Here is a 27,038-nt window from a genome sequence, read left to right as displayed (position 1 = left end):
TCATGGCAGATTGTACTGTTGGACATTTCCCAACACGGAAAGCAAACAAAACAAGATTATACAACGTCAGGAAATAGCATAAAATAAAATCCTCTCAGAAATTATAATACTGAAAACTCAAAACAAAAAACTCACTTGGATCTCATCTGAAGCAAACATTTCTCACTCAATAGGAAACAAGCATATTTTGGTTTTCAAATTCAATGTTTATAAAGTATTTAATGAATCACACATTCACACGGTCCAAATGCATTACTATGGTCATAGACTGGCTTTCCCACAGGAGGAACTTGCTCCGCCCCCAGCACTCCATTCCCACCCCAAAGCAAATCACAGAGGAGTTTTGAGAGAAAAGCTCCTGTAGCCCAAATCCAAGGAAGGTATTAAAAGGAGAAGATAACAGCTTACCAGAGGGTAGGTAATATGCTTGCTTCCTTTAGCAGAGAGGCTGCTGTAATAGAACAGTGCCTCTCAGGCTGCTGCTCTAAATAAGCACCTCTGTTTCACTGGGATGGGTAAGCTAACACTCATGTATGTGAATAGCCCCTTCTCTCACTCTCCTTTTAGCCTTGCCTTACCTGCTATTTTTATTGCAGTAGTATGAATACTAAAATCAATGTGAGCTTTCAAGGCTCTCCTGGAATGTGGTTTCTCCAAACAGCCTCAACTGAGGTCATTAGCAGGCAGAAGCAGGCAACTGCTGCTCTCTATTCCTTAGAAAGTTGTGATAGAAATAGAACAAAAGGAAAGTTGGGAAAAAAAAAAATCCTTCATCCATGTGTACCTGAAACCATGAATAATATGCAATAATGCAGTCTAATTCCTTCTTGCTGATTTAGAAAGCCACAATGAGATTTTTACTAACACTACACAAAGGTATTTACTCTGGTGGCATAACTTGCCAAATCAGAAAGACTTTCGAGTGGTATATAACTGAAAATCATAGATATTATTTAATTTCAAACAATAAAATGTTTTTCTGTTTTTTAAAAAAATGTATTTTCTTCTAAGTTTAACCTATGCATTGTTAAATATTTATCAACTCAATTATTTTTCTTATCTTCAGAATTATAGATCTGTGGCTTTTATAATAATTTATGACATGATGCATGAGAAACAAAACAGGCTGATCTGGTGTTAAGATCTTATTTTAATAGGTAAGCTTTAAAAAAAATCAAAGATAAAAATAAACAAAGAAAGAAATTATTTACCCAGTGTATTCACTTAGTCTTCTGAAATAATAGGTTGTCCTATGATGTCCTTTAGCAAAGCCAGTATGGTATACAGCATAATATCCACTGAAACAAGTAAACATCCCGAAAATAAAATCTTCTGGGCAGAGGGAATAGTTAATGAATGCAAGAGTACTAACTTGGGATTTTTGTTTTCCGTGAAGAATGATGTACTCACGTGCCAAAGGGCATCTAGAAGGAGCTGATCCAGCAGGTCAAGAGTCTTGTCACTAGAGCTGAGGCACCAGATAACAGCACTTCATCAGACTGGACCATTAATCCACACAGGAAAGTCAAATATCTGAATCCAAGCACAGATATCCCTCCAGTACGCCTCAGCAGTCCAACTAGAAAACAAGCAGGAGCATAGAATCATGTTGCACGTTCCATTCTGTAACCCACAGTAACCAAAAGGAATAATAAAAACAACACAAATCTTTCTTTTATAAGCCAGTGCTCCTCCTAGTTCTTAATTTTAAACTATCTTGTATAAACATGGTTTTTGTGACAGACTGAGACAGCTATACAGTTAATGCTTACACAGAAATGGCTGTGCTTTCTTAAAACCCTATTTGAAGCAGGTGTAGGACAAATTCTTTGAATAAACAGCTTTCCAGCTGTTTTATCTATGAAGGATGAGAGCTCTCTAAGTCTGCCTGAAAAGATTGCACAATTCCAGCTGCCTGCAAGTTTCTGGTTACGTACATAATAATGTAGCAAGAAGCATTTTGGCAACAGGATTGTTTTGCAGGGAGGTTGTTCCTTGTTGGACAGAGACGCTGAGCACCCTGTTCCTTAATCACGGCCTCTGTCATCTTAAAGTCTTTTTCTTCTGCCAGGGCAATAGTTAACAATATAGCAATATAGTTAACAAACTATAGCCTAAAGCTCAGAATGCATATTTTCAAGAATGCGTAATTACTTTCACTCTGAAATTTGAACTTGAGTTTGTCCTGCTTCTGATTTGGGGCACCAAACTGGTTTTCTGATTGTGTGTTATACTGAGGGACTCCGCTATCAGACCACCTTTTTACTGTCCATATATCCCGCTCCTGAGCCAGCCCCAGCCCTTTGTTTCAAGTCTGTAGAAACTGCATGTTGGAACATGAAACAGAGCCTCTTCTTCACTAATGCCTCCCATATTTCTATTGGTCTGACCCTCACAGTTACACACTACTGGACATTTGCCATAGATTTACAGGAACAACACATAAATCAACATTGAGCAATCATAAAGCAGGCACTGTGCATGAAAAGGATTTTTCTTGAACGTTTATTCTGTAAACACAAAATCTAGTTCCTTTGCCAAGGAAGATTACACTTAATCTTGCACTTTAAGTAACCAAGATGGATAATATAAAGAAGTGAATGTGACTGCCTTTGTTACAAGTTTTTCTTAGTAATTTTTACAGTATTTCAGGATTTGATAAGAATGTTTGTAGTGAGGCTTCTCCTGTACCAACTTACTGTTCACAGTAATTCTTCTGCGTGTCTTAGTTACATATAAACGCATATTTCCTTATGGAACAGCAAAGTAAGGCATGCTTGCCTGAATAAACCTGTGGCATTTTCTGGTTTCCTGACCACACTTCCATTACTGCTCAGGAAGGCTTTTCATACTCTGCACTGGAAACAAGACTACTTCAATTATTTCCAGAACCCTCTTCATTCATACCATTTTCAGCTGCAGCAAACAGCTCAGTGGTACCCTTGCCAAGTCCTCTGCTTCCTCCTGTTCCTTAACTCTGCCCTCTGTGCCTCAGCCAGCACAGGCCCCTACAGTCCTCACCTACAACATACGCACTTACACTGAATCCTGACTGAAAACACCCTGCCAAACACCCTCTACCATTAGCTGCAAGACTGAATGACAAAGGCCACTATTTGTGTCATCATGGTAAAATCAGATCTTTACCTACTTTACCATAAAGTTGATGCAGGACAGAACATAGTTCACAGACCAACAAACTTTTTCCAACCATGTTAACTTCAGTTATAGGAGCAGAACATGAAGAACAGCCACTATTAAGTGACTAGGTGCTAAAATACCATACAAAATCTAATGCCAACAAGTGCAAAATAATATGTGTAGTCCTATGTTTCTATTTTCCCCCGTGTACATGTAAAAAGACATTTCTACATGCACATTTTGAAAGGCTTTCAGTGAGCTGTTACAACTCAGAGAAAAGCTTTTACTGTCAGTCTGAAACAGCAGCAGCATTTCCCCTTGGAGTGAAAAAGCGGAAAAATCTGTTAGGAATTGCCATGAAGAAGTGAGGAATGTACAAAATACTGTTTAAACAACTCAAAAACAAGAGCAGTGTCAGACTTTAGCTCATACTGACTCTCATGTCTGCCACCTCCACACACCCTTCACTCTGCATGGCCAAGAACACAACCTCCACCTCTCATTCCTCATGCCTACCCCAGATCATTCTCCTTATGCCTTTGTCTGTATCCCTCAAGCCCCAGCTGTGGCTGTCCCCTCCCCCCTTTCACTCAAGGAAATCTGTGTGTGCCTAACATGTTGGAGGGGGCAGGCTGATGTTGCCCAGAGTGGTAGTGTCTGATGCCCTGGAAACATTCAAGGTCACACTGGACAGGGCCCTGAGCAACCTGATCTAGTTGAAGATGTCCCTGACCATGGCAGAAGGGCTGGACTAGCTGACCCTCAGAGGTCCCTTCTCACCTGAACTATTCTATGATTGTACTCCATCACGGAGGGAGGCTCAGGGTCCAAGGACAGAGGAGGGAGATGGGCTGGTGTTTTTCTACTGAGTGGCCTCAGGGTTTCCTTGGAAGGCTGGGCTTTGGCTAGAATGCTCATGGCATTACAGATGCAGGTATATTCAGGGCTGGGGGTAGAAAACTACTTTTCATGCAGCTGTGCCACCCCTGGGTGATGACACATGAAGAGGAGCAGCCCATAGTGATTGCAGCACTGTGACAGCACTATTCCTTAATGTGACTCCATAGGCCACATTTATCACTGTAATTAAGGGACTCCAACCTAGTTCTGTACTGACAGGCAAGAGTCAGCAAGGAGACTTTGAAAGCAGCAGGATGCTCTTTTCCCTCACATAGGTGTCTTACAGTGGGTCCTCAAGGAAGTTCCTAATACATGATGAATTTTGGACACACACTGAAGAAATGTTACTTTGCTACCTTGCATGACACAAACCCTTTTTGAAGCAATGGTAATAATCAATAGATGTGGCTTAAAATGTGATGTGCAGTGAAACACACAGTTCTGGCACCAAACTCCCACTGGCATGGCTGGCACCTTTCCTAAGACTTCTGACCACTCAACATCATTAGGTCTGCTCTAGAAAAAGCACAGCTATTCATTGCACCATGGTCCTGGTTTCAGCCATCTAACTTGAATTTTACAGCCTCCAGAGAGAAGCAGTATAAAAGGCAAGTACCCAGTTTATGTCAAAAACTTACTTTATTAAAAACAACTTTAAACCCCTCCTATCCAATAAACCATACATTGTGTTCTTGTGATTCAGTTCAAAAAATCATAAAGATATTTTAAAAATTAAGCTGTTGCAACTAGTAATGACCACACTGAAACTTGAATCATTGAAATGGGGCAGATCTCACATCTCCATAGGTTTTGAAATAGTGATCACTTAGAATTTTTCATTTATCTGCTCCTTTTTATATGGTAATTTAGGTAGATTTCACCATTCTTGTATGTGGAGTTTGGATTTTCCCAAATTTTAGATAGTCTGAGCAGAAATTGTAATTATTTATTAGTGCCTGCAAAAATAATCTGCCTGTGCTGTACAAAAAAAAGACCAGTAATTTTTTAACTAGTTTTGAAGTCACCTGGATAAAGTCACTAAGGTCTTGTGAAATGAACTGAAAAAAATACCACATACCTTTTCCTCTCAGGTGGCCCCATTTGTGCCTCAACATGTCAGCACCATCCTTCAGACAAAAAAGGACAGCAGAGAGGTTATCCGGAGAAGGTCAAGGCAGGTCATAGCAGAAGACACCCCTGCACATTACTTCCAGCATGGCAAGGCAGGGCATGATTGATCTTTGTACATACCCAACTACTGTTCATTATGTAAATACCAAAAATAAAACTGAGTTAGAAGTTTGATCCAGCAACATGAGAAGTATTTATGGCAGATTACAAAGGTAAGGAGTGGTAGGATGGCAGATGACAAAGGCATAGCAGATGACCAAGGAAATGTTAAAGAGATATTAACTGAGGATGCCCTTCTTTAAGTTCTTTCTGGATCTAATCCTACTATGATCTCAAAAATAGCTGAAGTGGTTATAACCACACAATGTAAAATGCTATAGCTGCAGCCCTTCTACTATATCACTTCTGAGTAGACAAGCACAATTTCCTCTTTGCCCTTGGGCTCCTCTTTGAACTAACATTCTTCTTATGCAGTGGTCTGAGGCACTTGCTCTGGCAACAAAATGGGAAAAAAAATCCAAAACAAAACAATAAAAAATCCTGAAATCCTGTAAAAACTCAATGTAAATTTCCTCCCACCTACCACTCTTCCCGGGTATGTACACCAGCATGGCTTAAGGAAGAAAGTTTATTATACACACAGCAGAATAGCCCTGGAATAGAGCACGCAGATTTTTCTTCCCTCCTCTGTGGGAAAGAGCAGATGGAAGGAGATAAACAAACACGCCATGCTGAGTTGTCTCAATCCTGTGAGGTGAAAGGAAAGGATGTGTATAAACAGCAAATATGTAAAATGGTGAACCTTTAATGTTTTTCTTTGTCATGTATAAACAAAATACTTTTACAAAATTAGTCAACAACCGTCAAGTGGTTTGGCTTTATGATTGCACTCCAACTTATTAATTGGCCACTCACCAAATGCAGGCTAGATGAACTCAGGGTCATTTCTAAAACTCTACAAGGCACAATAAAGACAAAGCTGCACATATATAAAACACTATATAGAAAAAAGAACCATGTTGGAAGAAATATTCACATGGTTTCATAAAGAAAGAATAGATTTAAAGATGCAGTCTTTGAGAATTAGATACAATGTCTGGATAAGGTTGAAGTCCTAGCTGTTTGTTATCTTTCAACTTTTGTACTATAATTCTGGCAAATTCCTCTCCTTGGCTGTCTGAAGTATCAAGCAGTTGTCGTACTTTTGATGTCCTTGTAGGTTTCGTGCTTATGAGTTCATAATCTTCTTTCATGAGTAAATATCTTGATAGAAGAGCATCCAGTGATTGATTCAAACATGCTTCAGTCATCTGATCGATGATTTCTTCTCTTTTACTTTGGATCCACTGATGAGCTACATTCTGTTGTACAGTTTCCAATACAAAATCTGAGATTGGAAAGGATTAGAAAAAAGGAAGGGATTGTAACTGTCTGTCAATAAATACTGCCACAGAACAAAAAACAAGCTGAGAAAAAGCTGTTTAAATGTTCCAATTTGACAAATTTGGTGGTTAGAGTATTTGTTCTATCTGAATCACAGAATAATTTAGGTTGGAAGGGACCCTCAAGGAGGTCATCTGGTGTAATGGCCTGCTCAAAGCTGGGCCAACTTCAAGGATCACTCAGGTTGCTCAGGGCCTTGTCCAGCTGAATTTTGAGCATCTCCAACTGATAGAAGTGGTACTTCTGCAGTCTCCATGGGCAACCTGTTCCAGTGTTCAACCCGACCTTGTACTAAAAAGAGACAGGTGGTGAATTCACTTTCCAGGGGGATTTTTATTGAAGATTACTGAAAACATCCCTGTAGTTTCCCTGGTATTTTTCTCAAGATGAGGTTTCACACAATGAAAAGGTGTTGATTCTCATATTTCCAGAAGAGGGATAATGCAGTAGATCTTTATAAAGCTGCATGTTACTGTGTGGCCCCTCAATAGAAAAAATCTGAATAATTCATCATTAAAGTTTCTTTTTGTTAACTTTTGTGTTAACTTTTAACAGTTACTTGATGCACAGAATATAATGTAGTGGGCTCTCAACTAACACAAAGGATCATTACAGGTGAGATGCTGACACAGTTGCTGCTTCTCCCTGCCTCACCATTAGTAAATGGAAGACTGGAAAGCCTAAAAAGTGAGAAGTGACAAGCAACAAGGTGACTAACTTCGAGCCAAGTTTTTCTCCTGTTCTGCTGGACCATAGCACTACTCCAACAGTAGGATATAGGAGAAATAATATGAGCAAAGGGAACAGGATAAAGAAGACCCATGGCAGCAGGAATTTGATTAAGAGAAGAGAAAAAAAGCTAGTAGCTACAGGTACCTGTACTTGGTGACATTTTACACTGGTCTTGCTTACTTTGTAATGTAAGTCTACAAGGACAGAATTACTTAATTTTGCATTCTTAATTTGCACATGTTTCGTTCTCATTTTGTTATTCTCAGGTGAATAACAGTTCTAGTTTCCATTTCACACAGACATATATTCAATGTTAGAACACTTATTGTGGGTCTTGCAATCAAATAGTGTCTGCTGTACCTGAAGGAATCGGTGATGACCGCAGCACACAGGATGAAGAACTTGAGGCATCTGAAATACTCTTGTCAGATGAGAGAACAGTACTGTATGGATGCACAAGGACTTTGGCACTCTGAGTTACAGAGAGGTTTCCATCTGTGCTCTGGCTGCTGAGAGAGTGTAGACACCCAGAATTTCCGTCTTAGGAAAAAGAAAGGAGGAAAAGAAAAAAGAACAAGCTGTATTACTTGTGTGTTCAAATAAAATACAGCCATCAGAGACTATTCAGAGCAATTCCACCAGAGAAGTCGTAAACCAACTACTTTCACATAACAAAAAATTAGTTCTTATACTCAAATTCTGAGTACATTTATGTCCCTTATATTTTACCAGGGCCTGACTATGGGTTTGGAGTCCTGCTTTATTTTAAAGAAATACTGGGGGTATAAGTCTGGTAGATGTGAACTTTAATGAAAAAGCTCTGTTTGACAGAAAATTTTTGTAGGGACTAGAAGAACAAAATAAATCCTTTGAGTGTTTGGAGAGGTAACTAGAAGTCAGCAGGAAAGCAGACTAATTTATTTTGATGAAGTTTGCAGTGTGACAAAGGTGAAAATATTAAAATAAAGATTCAGGTGGGAGAAAAGGACATGAAGAGCATTGGGAGAATTCAACATTCAGTGAGATGCCAATGGAAGCTTTTTGTAGTCCATCAAAACTGGGTATGACTTCAGGAAAGCTTCATGTAAACTTCTGCAAAGTAAAAAGGATTTCTATCAGGTGGAAAGTTTAACAGTTTCTAGGTTTAGGATTTTTTATAGTACGAAAAGGATGAGAGTTATGAAAACAGCAGTAGGAATGACTCAAGGAAGAGATAGCAAACAGCTGATGAGAGATGAACTACAGGCCATGTGCCTAACTCTGTAAATAGCTTTCATTAGACTTTTACAGCGTCACTTGATAAAGACACGATAACTAAGATGTTAACTAAGAACCACAGATGCAAGAATTCAGATGAGCATCTAAAGACACAATGAGGTAGCCCCACGGACAACTCGAGATTACCTGTCCAATGGGGAAATATGAGGGTGAATTCCCAGCTCTTTGTTGACCTGTAGAAGAATATGTAAGTACACGGAGCAGGAATAGGAAAATGTGGAAGAAACTCCATTCTCAGTATTTTAAAAATGGTGGACTAGAAATCATAGTAACTAGTATTTTATTTCATGAACAAGAGAGAGTGTGTTGGGCAGAGGTATGTAGTGTGAAGCAGCAGATATTATCTACTGCATGAAAAAAAGGGATTAGGAGACAATCACCGTGAGTGAAAGATCATTTCAGAAAAGTATTTCAAGCAGCTGTGCTAGGATGGATTGTTATACATTTTTAGGCACACATATTTAATTTAATAACGTAAAGACAAAACTACTAGGGTTGTACTGGTATGAGAAAATGACCTTGACCAGTGACCAAAGCATAAAAAATATAATCATAAAATCACACAATCGTTTCGGTTGGAAAGACCCTTGAGATCAGAGACCAGCACTGCAAAGTCCACCACTATACCATGTCCTGGTGCCACATCTACACATCTTTTAAATACCTCTAGGGCTGGTGACTCAACCACTTCCCTGGGTAGCCTGTTCCAAAGCTTGACAACTCTTTCAATGAAGAAATTTTTCCTGATATCCAATCTGAACATCCCCTGGCACAACTCAAGGCCATTTCCTCTCATCATATTGCTTGCTGCTATTGCTTGTCAGGTAAGAGGCCCCCACCTGGCCACAATCTCCTCTCAGGTAGTTGCAGAGAACAAGGTCTCCTCTGAGCCTCCTTTTCTCCAGGCTAAACAATCCCAGTTCCATCAAAAAAAAAATTGCTAATGAGAGTTATTCAGATGTTATTCAGAAAAATACAGGTTGACTCAAGTTACTCAAAAAGAACCTCAGTGACCTAGAAGACCTGAGTAACAGAGGCGGAAATTCAGAAGGAAAAATATGAGATCTAGACTTTCTGTTTCAAGCTGGGGCTAATGATTGGAAGTGAGATGAGGAATAAAAACAACCCCTAAGTAGATTATTCTGTAATGAAGGACCTTGTGAGAAAGGAAAATAAAATTCTAAGGTATACTATGTAAAGGGGACTTTGTAGACAAAAAAAAGTTTTTCATGTCTTTCATACTACTAAGTAGCCTTAGTTCAATGACTTAAGTTAGGACATGCACCAGGAGGCCAAATTAGGATACCAGGAGAATAAAGAAGTTTATTTTACAAAGGGATTTCAGAAGAGTGCATTCTGTTCATCTAGTAAAACAAAGTATATTAAAGGATTACTCTCTGTATCAAAAATGAAACGGGGAGAGGTAAAAGAGCTATTTCAAGAAATAACCAAGAAAAGCTGGCTAGGGAAGGGAAAAAAAAAAGGAAAGATGAAAAGAAAGGCTTAAGGGTAGAAGAAAAGTCTTAACTCTGAAGAATCAATTTTCTGAAAAAGCATTCTAACTGTACACAGAGAAAAAACAAATCAGCTAGAATCTACAGTCATTAACTTCTGCCTTGGTGCCATGCCAAACTCCTCTCTTGCTAACAGCTAACTGGAATTGAATTTTCACCTGAAACAATTGCATCTGAGTTTGAAAAGCAAAAGGAATATCAGTTTTTCTTCCTACTACAAGACTACCTGATGCAGCTATTGGCAAAGTAATAACAAATGCTTCTGCAGTAGGGTTTTGTAGGCACTATTTTCACAAGCTTCACAGTATCCACACATAAACACAATAAAGTCTAAGCAATGACTCTATAAAATGACCACCAGCTGATCAGTCAGATTAATTGTACCAACAAATTTTCATTGATGCCCTCCACAGCAAGACACAACAATTTATAACAGGAACCAGCAGCAAGAAAGGCTGGTATTTACCATTATCTTATGTGACTACACTTACAGTCCATGCTCATGTTCAAACTAATACTCCATGTTCTAAAATTCATCACAACATACTTATTAAGCTTGGTAAATATGAGTTAATCTTCATCTCTGAGGTTTTTATGCTGTATAGATAAATGCTCTAGTTGAGGCACAGACCAAGTACCCTGCACTTGCTTTCTGCCATTTTCTCCAGTAACTGAAAGTCCTTAAAACTGAAAGTCCCACAATTTATTTTCCCAAATTCCTCCTGTATTTGTATCTTTCTAGTACACAGAGTAGAAGGTCAAAATTGTGTATGTGTTCAAACATAAGCTGAAACTGCCTGTGCTCTCCTACCTCGACCCAGAGTATGTCAGGTTTTGCAGCACCTCAGAATACTTTTTGATGTCCTTATCTTATAGCAGTGAAGTCAATAGTCTTGTCTGCTTTCATACTCCTGGTCCCTGCAATGCCAGAGGACACTCCATTTCTTTGAAATATTCTTGCATTCAGTCAGGGGAAGAAACTTAAATGCAGTTTTAGTTTCACAACTGGGTGAAATCATTCCACCTGGGTCCCATTGCATTTTTCTGGCTTCTGACGCCAGCAAAACCTCAAAACTGAGTTTTCTCAGGGAATTTTGCCAACATTTACTCATAAAAGGGGACAGCTACAAAAGGTCTGTGCAGATACTTTTGCAAGGCAATCTATTAATGCCATTTTTATTTATTGAATTCAAAATGATCTAGAGGTCAGGCTGTATTGGAAACTTTGAGTTTACTCAGTTTCTAGAATGCCTTAAAATGTGTAGCCTTTTTATATTCAGAAGTAGCTCACAAATTTAAAAAAAAAAAAAAAAGCAGTTAACTAAACTGCCTGGAGTCTGAAGGGACAAGTAACTGTTAACTCTGCACTCACAACTCTGAGCAGGAAAACTGAACCTGTGAGCTGTAGAGATTTCTCACATGACAGGAACAGAAAATCAGAGCTTAAAAAAACGCTTGTTTTTTACCCAGAGCACAAAGTTTACAAAAGACATTTCTTTCTGACATAGAGTGACCCAACTTTCTACTACACAAATGCAATGTCACAGTGGGAATGTAAAGCTGCAATAACAAATTTACACAAAATCAAGAGTATCTCACCTGATGAGAGGATATTACACTGGAGAATAGACTTGAGTTTTGATATATCTGGAGAGATGCTCCGAAGTGGAAGTGCATCACACTGTATGGAGCTAGAATATGCTGGCTGAAAGAAATCCAGTTGTATATTGAACAGGCACACTAAACAAATATGAAGTTGCAATTTTTTACAGAGAACCTTCCTGTCACCGTGTTTTCCCTGCTATCTAAATGCTAAATAGCACAATTAAAATACGGTAAAATCAGAAGAAATTACATGATCACGATACTTGTATTTTTCTAAAGATGAAAGCAATTTTGTATACAAAAACCAAAAGCAGCAGCATTAAGAATCAAAATATAAAATATATCTGTATGGTCCTATATAAGCAAGCTCCGTGGAGGTGTAAGGGAGCAGTAGACAATCTCTTACTATTGGCAGGCATTGTGTGCTGCATTCCTCCTTGAGGGGATCACAGACTCACAGGATACACGGAGTGGGAAGGGACCCATCATGATCATCAAGTCCAACGCCTGGCCCTGCACAGCACCATCCCCAAGAATCACACCATTTGCCCAAGAGCATTGTCCAAACACTTCTTAAACTCTGCCAGGCTTGGTGCTGTGACCACTTCCCTGGGGAGCCTGTTCCAGTGCCTCATCTCCCTCTGAGTGAAGAACCTTTTCCTAATATCCAATCTAAACCTCCCCTGGCACAGCTTCATGCCATATTTAGACCTTTCCTGTATTTAGATACCCTTCTAATTTCTGCATACCCACCCTTTACTTCACATACATGGCTTTGCATTTGTTACACCCTGGCTCAAGTAATGCATTTTATGCCTTTCCTGACTGCACAGGTAAGTAAAGTGCAGAACAACCTCCCTTACCACGTTAACCTTCCTTTAAGCTCTCAGGATGCTGAATACCAAATGCAACATGTATTTACCTTGTCGGGATTCAGAGGTATATTTAGAGATATCTGCTCCACGTTTGCTTTCTTTCCACTCTTGTAAATACATTGTGATTCATATACTGACTGGAAGAGAAATATTTAACTGTATTAAATTTCTGCTATAAGACAAGATGACAGCCCTGTACAAACACGTTTCAACCAGATACAAGACTAGACAAAGGAGACTGAGGAGAAATGACAAAGGAGATTACACTTCTTTTAGCAAGTTAAAGTTACCAACTTATTTGACCGATTCATGACTGTAACAAAAGATACTTACCTTTGATCTCCTTAACAGAATTACTGCTTCTAGCATAGCTATTTCATCAAATGTTCGCAGAACTGGCTCCAGGTCTATTAAACATTCTAAACAAGGGAAGAGTACTTGGTGAATAGTTTGAAGTGGAAATCAAGGTGTCATTTTACTAAAGTGTCTTTCTTACATTTAAGAAAATAATTCGTCTATTGACACGTATCAAACCACTTATGCTGCTAAAGCAGAATCTGCTTGCTTCTATTAGAACAGTTCACACCACCAAAAGAAACCTTGATCTGATCTGGCCACATGATCATTGTGTGTCAAAAGAGATCCAGGGCTGGGCTGAACTGCAGGTCTTGCATTCATGGAATGGAGAGATTGGTGAGTTTGCTGTGTTTCAAGGCAGACCCATCCAGCCTGATGAGCTGAATGGGACCAAACACCATAAGATCTCAGAGTGGGTTGTTATCATCCCACTCCAGAGGAGGCGTTGAAGATTTATACCAGAAAAATAAACAAACACACAGCAACATCCAGAATACATGCTTAAGGCATGAGGAAGGGCCAGAGAAGATGGGGTAGTCAAGGCACTGACCTGTCACAGCCAGTGAAACCAAATGACACTGGCCTCACTCTCACCAAATGCAGGTCAGAGAAGTTAAAATCAATACTCACACAGGGAGGCACAAAACAGTCCAATAAGCCAACAACCACCTGTGCTATGCTCCCTTGTTTTCCAGTGCTTTGAAGTTTATAATACTAAATATTTCACGTTTTGAGATGATTTTATTATAAAAATAGTTCTTTGAAACTGTGCTCAGACAAACAGGAAAGTATGACAGCGTATCACAATTGTACTGCTTTTCTGTGAACTCCATGGATTCAGGAAAACTGATTTACCATACTAGCAACTCATCACATGGCATCCTTATTAATATATTCTTATATTTTTATTACAATTTTACCACTATTCTTCCACATGAACTTTTTTTTACACTAGCATCTTCAAGACATACATTCAACTCTGGGAGTTTTCCAAGTTTGGCAGGCCATTTTCCACACTGAAATACTAGCATGGTCAATTTTGTTGATTTTATTTAAACTGTAGGTACACACTCCAAGTACACGCAGAAAGATGGTGATAAGCAGTCTTGATCCTTTGTTTGTAAGATGAACAGACAGGTTAGATGAGCTTTTGCATTTAAAGCTTATTTAACAAAAAGGGTGTTCGGGTGCTTTTGTGCTTGTGTGTCTGTGCCAGTGTCCCTGTGCTATGGTAATTGCTTAAGTTCCCCATCAGGGAGCTTTACTTCCCTTCATTTTGCAACAGTTTCGCAACTTCTTCTTTCTTATTACCATAGTAAAATAGAGGCAAAAGCGATGCGTTTTTTTTTTCAAAGACCATCTCACTACAGACAGGGCACTAAGAAGAAAATCCAAGTTAGCTCACACTGTAGTACATATCCCAAATAATTTTCCCTTCAGTGTGACCATACTCTTAAATTGCCTTTTTTTTTTTTTTTGTTAATTGGCATAGGAAAACAAGAATACATATGGAAATAACATGATGTGTCTATTCTTTTTTATTTTAGAAAATACTGTATTTCCTTGCTTGGAAAAAAAAAATCCAGTTCTTGCTTGATAAAGGAGATGGAACAATAAAAGATAAAGTGTCAGTGAAAGATTTACACTGAGATGCAAATACAAGTTGAAGTCACTACAACTTATCTGATATGCAGTGGTTCACTGGTGTTGGTTGTGTGCTCATAAATCTCATAGTACTCATTTTATACTTCACTTCTCCCACCTCCCCTTACAAACCCCTAATTATCTTCAACAATAAACAAAAAACTCCAAACACAAGTAGTTAAACAAAGCATGCTGCTTTTTAACAGGTAAATTAAAAGATGGTAAATGCAAAAAACTCCAATAACCAACCTGGTTTTATGGTGCACACATAATTCCCTTCATAGAAGTTTGTTTACAGACATGAAGGAAGCAGCCAAGCACCTTGTCATAACCAACAGAACTGAGCACATGTATCTCCTGACATTTTTAACACTTCCCTTTCGTGACTATAACCTTGGTCTGTAAGTACCATGATCAACAGGAATCTGGCAGTTTAAAAATCTCATTATGCAAGGTGAACTCACTTAAGAACGATGGTCTTTCATCTGGGTTTTGTGCCCATCCACTTTCCATCAATCTTATGATAAGCCCTCGATGAGGAATGTCCATTGACAGACTTCCTTCACTCAAGTCTAGTCGCTGTCCTTGTGACACGCTGTACATTATCTGCAAGGGGTTTATAACTTCTGTCAAAACAGACATTGTGAAGCCATTAGAAATATATGCAATATAAAGAGCTTACTATATAGGACGTGTAATTCGGTTTGTAGACATAGAATTTACAGCTCATCAAAATAAGGTTATGTTTCTTTTTTAATTAATGAAAAATTATTCTTAATTTAGGAAACAACAGTGTAATTAAAAAAGAAGATGATACTAAAAAAAGAGTCTGATTTGAAAAGTATTTCAAAGAGTTCTTCAACAAGCCTACAAGTTGAATTATTAGAAAGTAACCCCTAAAATGAAGTCCCCAGTTTCAGGTTTAACCTCTAGGTAAGGCAGGAAAAATAAGTTAACAAAAGACATGGCCTTACCTTCAAATGGCTGTTTCCTTGACATCACTTCCCACATGATAACTGCATAACTGTTTACAGTATAGAAAGTACAGAAGGTGTTATTTTAGACTGCCAACACTTAATAACACAATATGCTCAGCTTTATATTTTTTTTAAAACATTCTGGTAAAATGGTCCTGCAAGCACACAGGGGACTGACTATAGCTAACTAAAATGATGACATGAATATGTGAGAACTAGAGCGTGACTTCAGCTAGAACTAGTTAATACTATTAAGTACAGAAAAAGATCTACGGCATATAAACTCCTATTCCAAATCTGTATCAACCTGGCTCTGCTAATACATTATGAATTATGTACATGGAGTTTCAATCTCAGCACACAAATTGAAGTGAGCCCCAGACAGCCAACTGCTCTGTCCTAATTGCAATACTCTGGCACCTTCCTAGTACGGACTGACACTCCTCGACATTCGCAAGGAAAGCTGGGTATTAGCAGGGAGGATGGCTTGGACCCACAGCTCTGTCCCAACACAGTGTCACAGAGACAGGTAACATACGAACTTGCGCTTGGGATGCCCACTCCAGCTTCCTCCCCACCCCCCCAATATATGCTTTCAACATATACAATCTCCATAGGGAGAGATGTCACTTACACACAGCATTCACTTTCCAAAAGAGACTCTTGGGAAGACTACTCTGAAGTAACGCCAGGAGAATGAACACACGTGCTTACTCAAACCAGTGACCTTCTTTTCTGTTCACACCAACATGAATGGCAAGTGGTTGAGTGAGTACAAACTTGCCCCATCTTTAGTAAACTAGCTAACTCTCTTCAGCCATCAGGATATACTAAAAGTATAAGAGATAACTTAAACAACTCTGTAATTTAAATAAGGTTAGACGATTTCATTTAAAAGCAGCACTGAATTCTCTCCTTCTCTCCAATTTTTCCTCACATACTCTACCATATCTGAATGAAGCTCTATTCCATGATTTATCCCAAAAGGTCCTAGCACTGCATTCAAGTATCTGGTTCCACTATTCGGATTTAGAAAAGACAATCCAGGCTAAAGCTTCAGTGCTTCCATAACTTCATGCAAGGTGCTGACAAGTGTGTATTTCCATGCTTTCAGTTCAAGTCTTTATAAGTGCTGTGACAGTGTCATTCCAGGAAATAATCACCATGATCAGTTGCTGTTAAGGCTTGCTCCCCACCCTTGATACGAACGCACTGAGCTTCCTTCCTGCAACACTAAGAAGTACCAAATTTTGCATACAGGTTACCTTTAACTGCCTTAGAGAACTGTACCATCCGACAGCTACCAAGTAAGAATTCAAAAAAATGAAGTAAGAAACAAATAACTGATGCTTAAAATCAAATCATATAAATTGAGTTTTCCTAACTATTTATTCCGTTTACATCTTAACATTCTTCAATAATAAAATTTATTCATGTAGCTTTTAAGAAAAGCAGTCCTCCCTGTTAGAAAGTCTGCTTTTGATGTATTCCTGATAAATCCATGCAGGCTGATTTTTTTGGTAAAACAAATCATCCCTTTTGTAGAAGTTAATGCTGTTTGACTGTTGTTTAAACAATTTGTTTTTTTAAGAAAGATCCTTCCTCACAAATTAGCTTCAGTATCTCAACAACACTCAGCTGTGATCAATTAATTAGACAGCCAGAAAATATCCAAATACTTAATAATATCTTTCATTCAGTTTGGAATCTCTCTACCATTAAAGACTATTTTCTCAGTTCTACAACACTGCAGCATTCCCCTTTACACTACTCCTGTTTTCCTTTCTTATTGCTGCTTTGTAGCATCCCCTTCTGACTGCGAGCACAGATCCTCCTGTGTGGTCTTTCTGGTGGTCCTTCACTGTCTCTGCACCTTCATGTCTTTCTGCCTTGGACATCTCTTTTTCCAATGCTGTCTCAGTTTCTCTTCTTTCTTCTCACATAATCTCTTTCCTTCCTGATTTATCTGTTTTGTACACCCTTCTACTGATGTGTTTTCTTATTTTCTCCCATTTGGTTGTTATTCCTCTGAAAATATTATTTTCTTTCTAACAAACATTTGTCTTCTTCATCTCCACCCACTCATTAAGCTGCCAGTCACCCTTTCTTCCCTCTTAATACACTATTTTTTCTTTTCAATGTTTTCCTTATCCACATCTTCTCATCAAAGGGTAAGGAGAGCAGGTATGTTGTCATCTGTATTCTTTGGACAGGAATGTCAAGGAACTTCATGTGCTTCTTAAGAGTAAGGGATAATTAAGGGAACTAGTGGTCTCCCTGGAAGTCAGTAGGACCCTGTGAGACTGAGTCATCTCTCACCAAGATACAGCCATGTCAGAGATCAGTGAAGGTAAAGGTGGTAGACTGCACCAGAGTGATGGACTTTGTCACAGCGATTGGCCAGTTCATGCCTCCTCAATCTTCCTTTACATATGGTAATTCCTCCCAAAATCCTTCAAGTAATCTCTGAGCTCTTCAAACCATTTCAGATCATCCAATCGTAACTCCAATATCCTCAGAGCAATATCCTTTTGTTATATGGGTCACCACCACTCTATTTACTATTCTATTACTTGTACTCAGGACTGCCCAACACAAAACTACCACAACTTTCATAAAGCAAATCATTCCTTAAGGAGATTCTTATAACTACTTTCTCCAACCCCACTATCCTGTTTTTATCTACCTCCTTTCCAAAAATACATTTTCTTGTTTCCCCCAAGCACATTCTGAAAATTATGTTACTTGATTACACATATTACAAGAGTATATGCATTGACTTAATGGTGTGAATGGCCTTCTTCTTTCCTTACACTGTCTGTACATGTATGCTCATTCACAGAAACCAGTCTCCCCTACCTATTTCTGTAGTCTCAGCTTAATTTTGGAGCGTTACACTTGTCACAGCACAAAATAAGTGAGTCACTAAATCCAGCTATCGCTCAGTTCTTTACTTCCCCATTCATTTTGCCTATACAACTATGATATTATCACTGAAAATAATAAAATTGATGAGAATATGTTAAAATCTAAGTTCAGTAAATCCAATCTGAGTTCAGATTTCAAACCCCACCAGAGAACAACAGGAGTTACCTGTAGATATCATGTTTCACACTTGCCCGGGTTTTCTGAGTGGGGTTGTAATCCTCAGGTGGCATGTAGATAATTGTCCCTCCTTCCGGCAGAGAGGATTCACTTCGTGATTGCGACATGGATATGACACGCCATTTGGACATGCCAAAATCTGCAATCTGCAAAGGTCAAATCAGTTGCTCTCAGAAGAAAAACTGGATTTATCTGCTGACAGTTGTTAGAAATTCTTGAAATATGCCCAGAAGAAGGGATCACCCAAAGCTCTTAACCTGACACACAAAAGGTATGTGGTTCACCTAGCAACAGGAAACATCCACTCCAGTCCATGAAGCATTCCCAGGTCATGACTCATGCTGTCCCTATAGCACTCCCCTATCCTATTCTTTTAAGGAAGGACTCATGTACACTATGGCTGAGGAATCTGCTGTAGCTAGCTGTGCCACATGAAGAAAATCACTTCCTTGTGCTAAAAAAAGCAAACAAAAAATCATTGATCACTTGTAGCTCCCTGGTTGTGAAGAAAGAACAAGTTTAGTATAAATCATAATAGCTGTACAGAACTCAGCTTGCCAATATCCTGAGGCACTTCCCCTCACAGAAAAATTTTAGGGCACTTCACCTCTCTTCCAAAGCGATGACATATTAATCTTGAATGAATAAATTTGATATTCTGAAATTCTGTGCTGCAAAAAGTTGCTGAGTGTTTTCTTTACTATGCACTCTGGGGCCTTGCTCCTTTCTACAGGATACAGTTCATCTACATGAAGAAGTAACTGACTTCAGTTTACATCCTCAGACATCCATGAGCCAGGGTGCCAGACGTCAGATTAGGTTATGGCTAGAGAGATAAACATTTAGCAGAATACACTTGCTGGCTGAGTTGCAGTGTCTGGCATACATGGGAGACAGATAAGCAGCCAGCTACCAGCTCTGCACTTGTCCAGTACTTGCATAATAGCAAAAATTTTCAACAAAGAAGCCTGTGCAAGGCAACAAAGGTAACAGAAACAAGCTTTCTGAAGAGCATACATCCAAATCCACAATGACCTTTCTTCTCTACAACTCACTCTCATCAAGCCTTCCTCATTGTAACTGGTCTTAACTCTTGCTCATTCAGTAGATCAGGGACAGCCAGAAGCACTCTGTGAATGGTGTTACTTTTACACATATGCAATATTTCTTCTATTTGGCATGCATTATAACCTTGTTTGCATTTCCTGTCAACTGTACTAATTTAGAGAATCTTGCTTCACTAAAAACCCTAAGGACACTCCTTATAGGAGGCAGGGCAGGTATGCAAGAGTTAACCTCTTCCCTTCAATTGCCTCAGCAAACAAACTGTTCAGATGTGGTCAGGCAGAGCACCAGGCCACACCAAAGCTGTTAGGGATTAAAAAGAGTGAATAAAAAAATGACTTGGACCAGCTCCCTGATCAGGTTTGTCAGGAAGCTCGAGAGATGGCAATACCAGCACAACTGAGTGGGAGAAAGTATGACCTGCTGAGGGTGTGAGCGGAGACAAAGCCACGTGAGGCACTTTGCTGCCAAGAAAAATTTCTGTGCAACGGAGAAAGAAGAAATCAGCAGCGGGTCTTTGCTCAAAGGACTCACAAGGAGATTCATCTTACGGTAACAACTCATCTTACGGTAGCAACTCAAGCATTCACTTTTCAAGTATAAATTCAGTGCAAAGTATCTCTTATTTCCAGTTACTTGAGTAACATATTCTATCAATTATAAAAACAGAAGATCTTTTAAAAGAACATGAAAACAACAAACCCAACTCTTGCAATTATGGAAGCACCTAAACATTTTGTCAGAAGTACTTTTAGTCTCTTTTTCACATCATGGCAGTGATATTTTAAAAGGCAAAATTAAAGTTTTAAACTACTGATACTTCTGTATGTATGTTTGCTTGTTCTAAGGAGCTTCACAAAAACCACCTTCCAACATGGTAAGATTCTGCAGGCATGTTTTTTCTGTTCTTATATTACACCAACAGAATAGATATGTCCATATTGCATGACAAGTATCAAATGGAGCCTTAACATTTGAATTTGACCTTCTGCCTATCAGAAGTAACTTGTCAGAGCATCTCGGGCAGGAACACTTTCTATTTTCTTCTCAGAAAGGGCCAGATGTAGCTACCCTTGGAATGCTAACAAAAAAGTGTCACCACTATTGAGTATCAGCTACTGCTATAGCAGAAACAGCCCAAATTCTATCTTTCTGGTCTTTTCAGATAGGTTAAATCCACAACTGATTAATACAGAGTTTTCAAAAGAAAAACTCTAAAGTTCTGTCTGCAAGGATAGAAGAAAAAGTCCACCATACAGTTACATCCGTGTGGCCACAACCTCACCCTTCCTCCTCTACAATAATGAAAACACTTTCACTCATTCAGGATGCTGAAGAACACAAGAATTAAATAACCCTACCTTTACATGAAACTCATCATCCAGCAAAATGTTCTGGGTTTTTAAGTCATGGTGCAGCAATGGAGGATTCATGTTGTGCAAATAGTTTACTCCCAAAGCAATTTCATAAAGAATGCGGAATCTCAGGCACCAGGGAATGTCAGGATATACATCTTTCTGCCAAGATAAAACCACAAAATGAGAATATCCTCTGTTCTGACCTAACAGCACACACAAAGACTTATTTTATAAGAAGAAGAAAGTGACTTGGGCATGCAGTAATCTTTCAAAACATACATTACACAAACTCCTTAAAAAACTGTAACAGAGCATTAAGACTCATTAGCTGTTAAAACAAACATTATTAAAAAATAATAATTATGCAGTGCTATGTTTCCATTTGCTAACATTCACATAATAGTTCATGACTGCTATATATGATGTTGAAAATTTGCTACATTACTCATTCACATGGAAATATGAATTACAGATGAACTTTTGCATGAAACTTGCAACCCACAATTTATGAGTCCTTCACAAAGAATGGCAATCATATCCTCAATTGACATTGGGGAATAAAAACGCTGTATTGAAACTATGCACAAAATACTACCTTTATAAATAATAATACAGCAAGAAAAATGCAGTAAAACTCAACTGAAATCTTAAAAGTTGTATTGGCACTAATGCCTTTATGAAAAATACACAGTTGAGCTCTCTAAGGCACGAGATGTGTATTGATTAAAGGTGGAGAAGAGACTTCAGTGCTGTTGAGACTCAACTGCAGTAGCTTTGCATAGCAACAGTCTGTGTTCAGGCCAAGCTAATGGGAGCAACTGAGAGTTCAGCACAGGAGAATTTATTCAGAGAATAAGATCTGTTAGAAATATTCATACCTGTTTATGTTAGCAATATTTGGCTTCTATAAACTAACATCAAAATCTTTTTTTTTTTTTAAATATTCAAATTCATGAAAAGAGAATCAATATTTGTATTGGCAGTACTTCAGAAAGCCAGACTGAAGCAAGCATAAGTATTTCAGAATCTAATTAGAGAACAACTGAGATTTTTAAAGTGACTGTATGTAACACTGCAACATAAAGCTAGTTATAGGTCACAACATTAAAGGAAAAAGTTTAACAAAACCTAAGTTGGCTGAGTTTAGTTGTCTTTTTGAGATACAAAAGGTCTATCTGAGCACCAAAAACTACTAGGGATAATGAGCGTCTTTTAATGTGAAATATTATAAATAAAATACTTTACTATACTAATTAAGTATGGAAATTGCAATCTACTTGAAGCAGCCAAGTATCGTATTTGAAGACCGTAAGTACACTTACCCCATGCAATAGCTGGTTTAATGACCCATTTGTCATGTATTCTGTCACTATCCCCAGAAATTCAGGCTCGTTGCAAATTCCCAAAATTGGCAGAATGTAACTGAACCTGGCTTTGTGTAATACCTCTGCTTCTTTTAAAAGATGGTTTCTATCGCTTAAAGAAAACAAGCAAACAAATAAAATACATTACCAAACCAGTACTAGGAAACTCAAAGCAAATGCTGGGTTCACTATATTCTCTGTCATTTTTATCCCTGTATGCAGTGCCACCACCTCTTCATTTCTACTAAGATGTTTTGAGAACAAGACAGTGTAAGACAAATTAGAATCTGCAAATGCAAAGACAAGACAGCTTCCCTGGTTTTGTCGTACCACACAAATCTCTCTATTTCCATCACACATTTCATCCATGTTTCCAGTAAATAAGGATACAGTCAGAACTTCCAGCTTCCATCGTTCTTTGTAACCACAACGGTAACAACCAGCTGCATTTGTCCTACTTTGCTAAACATCTTCAAACCCTGAGTTTTCACTCAGGCCCAAAATTTATCTCCTACAGAGTGGAGATTTTAATACTCAGGATTCTCCAACCATTTACATTTAGTGGACTCTGATGTATGCTAAAATAATAGGGGCTAAAGGAAAGCACTTTTGAACTTCTGAAGGAAAAATTACCTATGCTTTGTTTTTGCATAAATCATTCCTTCAAACTGAGCCCCTGCTTTGAATCACTCTCTGGAAAAAACATTCCCTAGATGAACAGGAAGCAGGAATAGACCAGCCTCATCGTGTTTGGATGCCTGAATTTGACTGTGTGGATCCTCTCTGTTACCTCAAAACTCCTCATAAATGTGGGTTTGATGCATCTTTACAAATTCAGACCTTGCAGCACATGGATTTGAGAACGTCAAGTTTTATTTAAGATTGAGTATGATTCTGTCCCTAAAAATAGAAACTATTTGGTATGCCTTATATCTCAAATAGTCTTGAAAAAAATGGGTTTGTTGTCAGTGAGGATAGTTGGACCATGAAGCATAATTCAGCAAAAAAAGGATTTAGATCTCATACCAGTGAAGACTGGTACAGTACATGACTAGGATATTCAAATACAGGACATTTACAGCACATTTGAGATAGATCCTTTGGATATGAGCCAGTCTGACTCAGAAGCAGTAGGGCTGTGCTGGGGCCAGGGCTATGCCCATCACAATTTGTTCAGCACAGCACCGAGCTACGTGCACAGCACAGCTCTGGGGTGAGAGCCGGCTTGTGCCCATCGAGCTCAGGCCACACCCCGAAGCACTCATAGCAGTCTGGATCCATCAAGGTGGATTTAGCACTCACAAAGAAAAGGCCACCAGGATATACTGGGAAAAGAGGAAGCCTTGTGAACTAAAGCCTGCAGATCTTAACAGCAGGAAACTTTGAATTTAGATGGATATTAAATTAAGGTCCTTTGATCTATGTGATGGAAAAAGACTTATACGAAACTCTAGGAAATGACAGAAGTAAATTGGCAGCCTTTGAGAAAAGCATGGGATGGAAGACAAAACTCTATGCCTTCCTCCTTCTCTCCAGAAATGACTAGGTTTGAGGAAGCTAGGGGTTTCCCAGACAGTAAGGCACATTTGGATGGGATTCAGCTGTGGCAGGGAAACAAATTGCAACATACTGAAGTCTATTCCTGTGTCTGTCAGTCACTTCACCTTTGTCTGCTCTGTACCAGAAGGGCACTGAGTAATGCCTGAATGAGTACATTCCCACAACAGCTTCCCGACAGGCTTTGCTCTTTGGCTCGTCACATACATATTCTGGGATGCACAGCACACACTTCCCACTTGGGCAATTAATGGCACCATGAACTCATCCCTTTTCTTGACAACACTTACAGGTTGGCATTTTATATTGCCTACTATACAACCAACAAAGCAGAGGCTTGGGTATAATGGATTTTTTTACAGCTTTCAGTATTCTGATAGCATTTCTGGGCTTTGCATGATATATGGTAGGTGACTGAATTATTTTGATTACCTCACTTGCCCTTTTAATCACAATTTCACAGGTTAGATGTTCCACTAATCCAAATTCTTGCAAGGCTAAAAATAGTATTTGGTGTTTCCTCCCAACTGAGTTCTGTGGATAAATGCTGTATTTCCAATTAACAGGGATTCCAGCAGACATTTAAATTTTTTAAAAAATTCCAAAACAAGAAAAACCCCACAATACCCACTCTGCCCCCACCCCCCAACTTATCAGAAAACACAACATAACTGAGAATCCATTTCTGGCAAGATTTCAGAGATACAGCCTGTGTATATACACACCTGGGTAAGAAGTGGTGAAAGAGCTTAAAACAACTTGTCTTATATTCTAGTATATTGGGTCACAAGACTAGAAGCCTTTCTGAGTGAAGCTATCCTACCTAAGGGCCTAAAACTAGATCAAAGAAACCTGGGGCAATAAAGCTTGAAGACACCAAGATAAGACTCAGAGTAAGGTTTACAGTCAGGCAGGCTTCAGACAGTGTAAGAAGAGGCAAATTTGCTGTGATACGTTAACAAATTGGAACTATGGGGATTGAATAAGACAGAGACGAATGAAAAAGTACAACTTGCTGTCCCCTTACATGGAGTGACAGCTCCTGTAATAAGCATGCTACCACTTGGGTACCTGGAAAATGGGGAAACCGATTGTTATATGGAAAATACCAGTTGTACAGGGGGGCCTACAAGCCTATTATTTTAAAATCAGCTTCTCTCAGTATTGTGAGATCTGGGGGGGGGAAAAATAATTTTGCTTTGTCTCAGAGAAGCTTATCCCGGAAGCTAGAAGCAATCTCTAGTGGATAGAACAGTATACTCCCCATTCCTCTCCCTATGTAAACACCAAATCTATAGTAATCACTGTACTTCAGCATCCTGCTGATATCTCAGCAAAATGGGTAGCAACCACCAGACCCAGCAAGAAGCCAAACTCTGTCAATCCCACCTTGAGGAGGGCTCAAGGTGCACAGTGCAGAAGAAAAAACCTCCAAAAGAAACAACGTAGCGTCTCACAGACCGAGACCGAAACCACCCCTTTACAATAATCGAAAGAGAGGAAGCTCCGGGGCCGGTCCGTGCTTTCTCTTGGCCCAAGCTGAATCATCCTCGTGGGGATCCCCTTTCCCCGTGGAATTAAAGGAAGCCTGCCACCGAAACACCAGGATGTGATCCACAGACCTCAGAAAGCCACGCCGGCATCTTCGACCGGCACTTGGACGCCTTGCCGGGGGCTGGTTTGGGGAAAGGCGGGTTCAGCTCGGCCCTTCCCCCGGCGATGCCCCAAGCCGGGCCCCCTGCCCACCCCGTTACCTGTCTAGCAGCGGCCCCTGCAGGCATTTGAGGGCCACCGGGACCCTCCAGTCGGCGTGGCGGGCGGCGGACACGGTCCCGTAAGCGCCCCGGCTGATAAATCGCAAGTCCGGGAGTTTGCTGGAGGGGATGGAGGGGAGGGCGTAGCTGAGGGCGCCCGCCCGGCCCCCACCGCCATCCCCGCCGCTCATGCTCGCACTCGGCCGGGCGCAGCGCGGCCCGCAGCGCCGCTCCGCTCGCCCCGCTCGCCCCGCTTCCTCGCCTCCCCCCGCGCCTCCCCGCCCCGCCTGCTCTCCTCCTTCTACCCCGCCGACGAGCCACTTCCTCTGGGAAAGAAGCACAGTCCCACGGCTCACGGGCTGGGGAAGGCGGAGCAGGCGCGATGGGAGGAGCGAGCCGAGGGAGCGTGGTGCCCTGGAGAGCGGTGCCGGCGCAGCAGCCGCGCTCTTCGGCAGCCGCGGGAGCGCTATGGCGGGGCGCATCCCTCGGGCCATGGATGGAGCATCCGTCGTCCGAAGGGGGTCCTGGTGGGGAGCATCCCGTGCGCCGGAGAGGAGGAGGCATCCCCCTCCGTCCGGGGAGCGGGCGGGGTGTGTGAGTCCTCTCTCGAAAGACGATGCAGGATGCCAGAGCCGAGCGCAGATCGCCGCAGTGAACTGTTCACTCACTGCATAGAATCATAGAATGATGTGGGTTGGAAGGGACCTTGAAGATCATCTATTCCCAACTCCTCTGCCAGGACAAGATACACCTGTCAGGCTTGCTCAGAGCCCCATCCGGTGTATACTCATTGCTCAAGCGAAGTGAGCAAAGCTTTGTCTCATGCACTTGCTTATCTCCTCCGTGTTTGTCTTAGGAAGGTTTTTCAGGATAGCGGCGTTTCAAAAGGGTAATTTGGAAATTTCCAGTAAGTGCAAGTTCACCCTTGCCCCGCCTCATAGCAAGCTGCCTGATACACTGATGTATTTATGAGAGCTTTGTGTGAGGGTTGCGCAGGAAGGTTTTGTAAGGCCTGTTCACCAAGCCAAGTTCTCACTTAATAACAAAGTAATTTAATTTAAAGATAGAGGTTTGTAGCTTTCCAAGGAGTGACAGTTTCGCACGATGAAATAAAGGTGAATAGAGCAAATCACTTGCCTTTCCGTGTGTGTGGATCAGAGGCTAGGTGCCTGTGGCTTTTCACCTCTCCTCTTTTCTCCCAGTAATGGATATGGACCAGAGAATGAGGGAAAAGACCT

At 40.1% G+C, this 27,038-nt stretch overlaps 2 protein-coding genes and 1 long non-coding RNA gene across 11 annotated transcripts in view; 1 reads left to right on the top strand and 2 right to left on the bottom strand.

Moving 5' to 3' along the window:
* The window catches only part of LOC125316932 (Y+L amino acid transporter 2-like), a 35,062-nt gene extending 32,745 nt beyond the window's left edge, over positions 1-2,317 (bottom strand). For 2 of the 9 annotated variants that reach the window (XM_048286347.1, XM_048286348.1), the window contains exons 1-2: positions 1,773-2,316; positions 1,212-1,579 (exon numbers count right to left, since the gene is read on the bottom strand). The gene's annotated coding sequence lies outside the window, so the exon portion shown is untranslated. Of the gene's footprint in view, positions 1-408; positions 520-578; positions 714-1,211; positions 1,580-1,772 lie in introns of those variants that run through there. The other 7 variants (XM_048286351.1, XM_048286352.1, XM_048286349.1 and 4 more) reach the window with 6 other exon arrangements.
* On the top strand, positions 309-7,396 carry LOC125316936. The gene is made up of 2 exons (XR_007199917.1): positions 309-414; positions 7,231-7,396. It is a non-coding gene; the product is annotated as an uncharacterized LOC125316936 (long non-coding RNA).
* On the bottom strand, positions 5,958-26,039 carry RIPK2 (receptor interacting serine/threonine kinase 2). Its single transcript, XM_048286358.1, has 11 exons — positions 25,801-26,039; positions 22,448-22,601; positions 21,129-21,284; positions 18,691-18,848; positions 15,595-15,644; positions 15,085-15,246; positions 12,953-13,038; positions 12,667-12,756; positions 11,739-11,844; positions 7,708-7,887; positions 5,958-6,559 (listed from the first exon to the last, which is right to left on the bottom strand). The coding sequence occupies exons 1-11, from the start codon at positions 25,989-25,991 to the stop codon at positions 6,234-6,236; spliced, it is 1,659 nt and encodes a 552-aa protein (XP_048142315.1). The 5' UTR covers positions 25,992-26,039; the 3' UTR covers positions 5,958-6,233.
* Between the last annotated feature and the right edge of the window lie 999 nt (positions 26,040-27,038).

Source organism: Corvus hawaiiensis, chromosome 26 (assembly GCF_020740725.1).
Source record: "Corvus hawaiiensis isolate bCorHaw1 chromosome 26, bCorHaw1.pri.cur, whole genome shotgun sequence".
NCBI classification, from domain to species: Eukaryota; Metazoa; Chordata; class Aves; order Passeriformes; family Corvidae; genus Corvus; species Corvus hawaiiensis.
The sequence above is the reverse complement of the archived record's forward strand: the minus strand, read 5'-3'. Positions and strand labels throughout refer to the sequence as shown.

Coding starts and splice junctions, on each gene's coding strand:
- RIPK2 (XM_048286358.1), bottom strand. CDS start 25,991: ATGAGCGGCGGGGATGGCGGTGGGGGCCGGGCGGGCGCCCTCAGCTAC. Junction 22,602..25,800: donor CAGGGGCCGCTGCTAGACAG/GTAACGGGGTGG, acceptor GTTTTCTTTAAG/CGATAGAAACCATCTTTTAA. Junction 12,757..12,952: donor TTCTGTTAAGGAGATCAAAG/GTAAGTATCTTT, acceptor TTTCTCTTCCAG/TCAGTATATGAATCACAATG.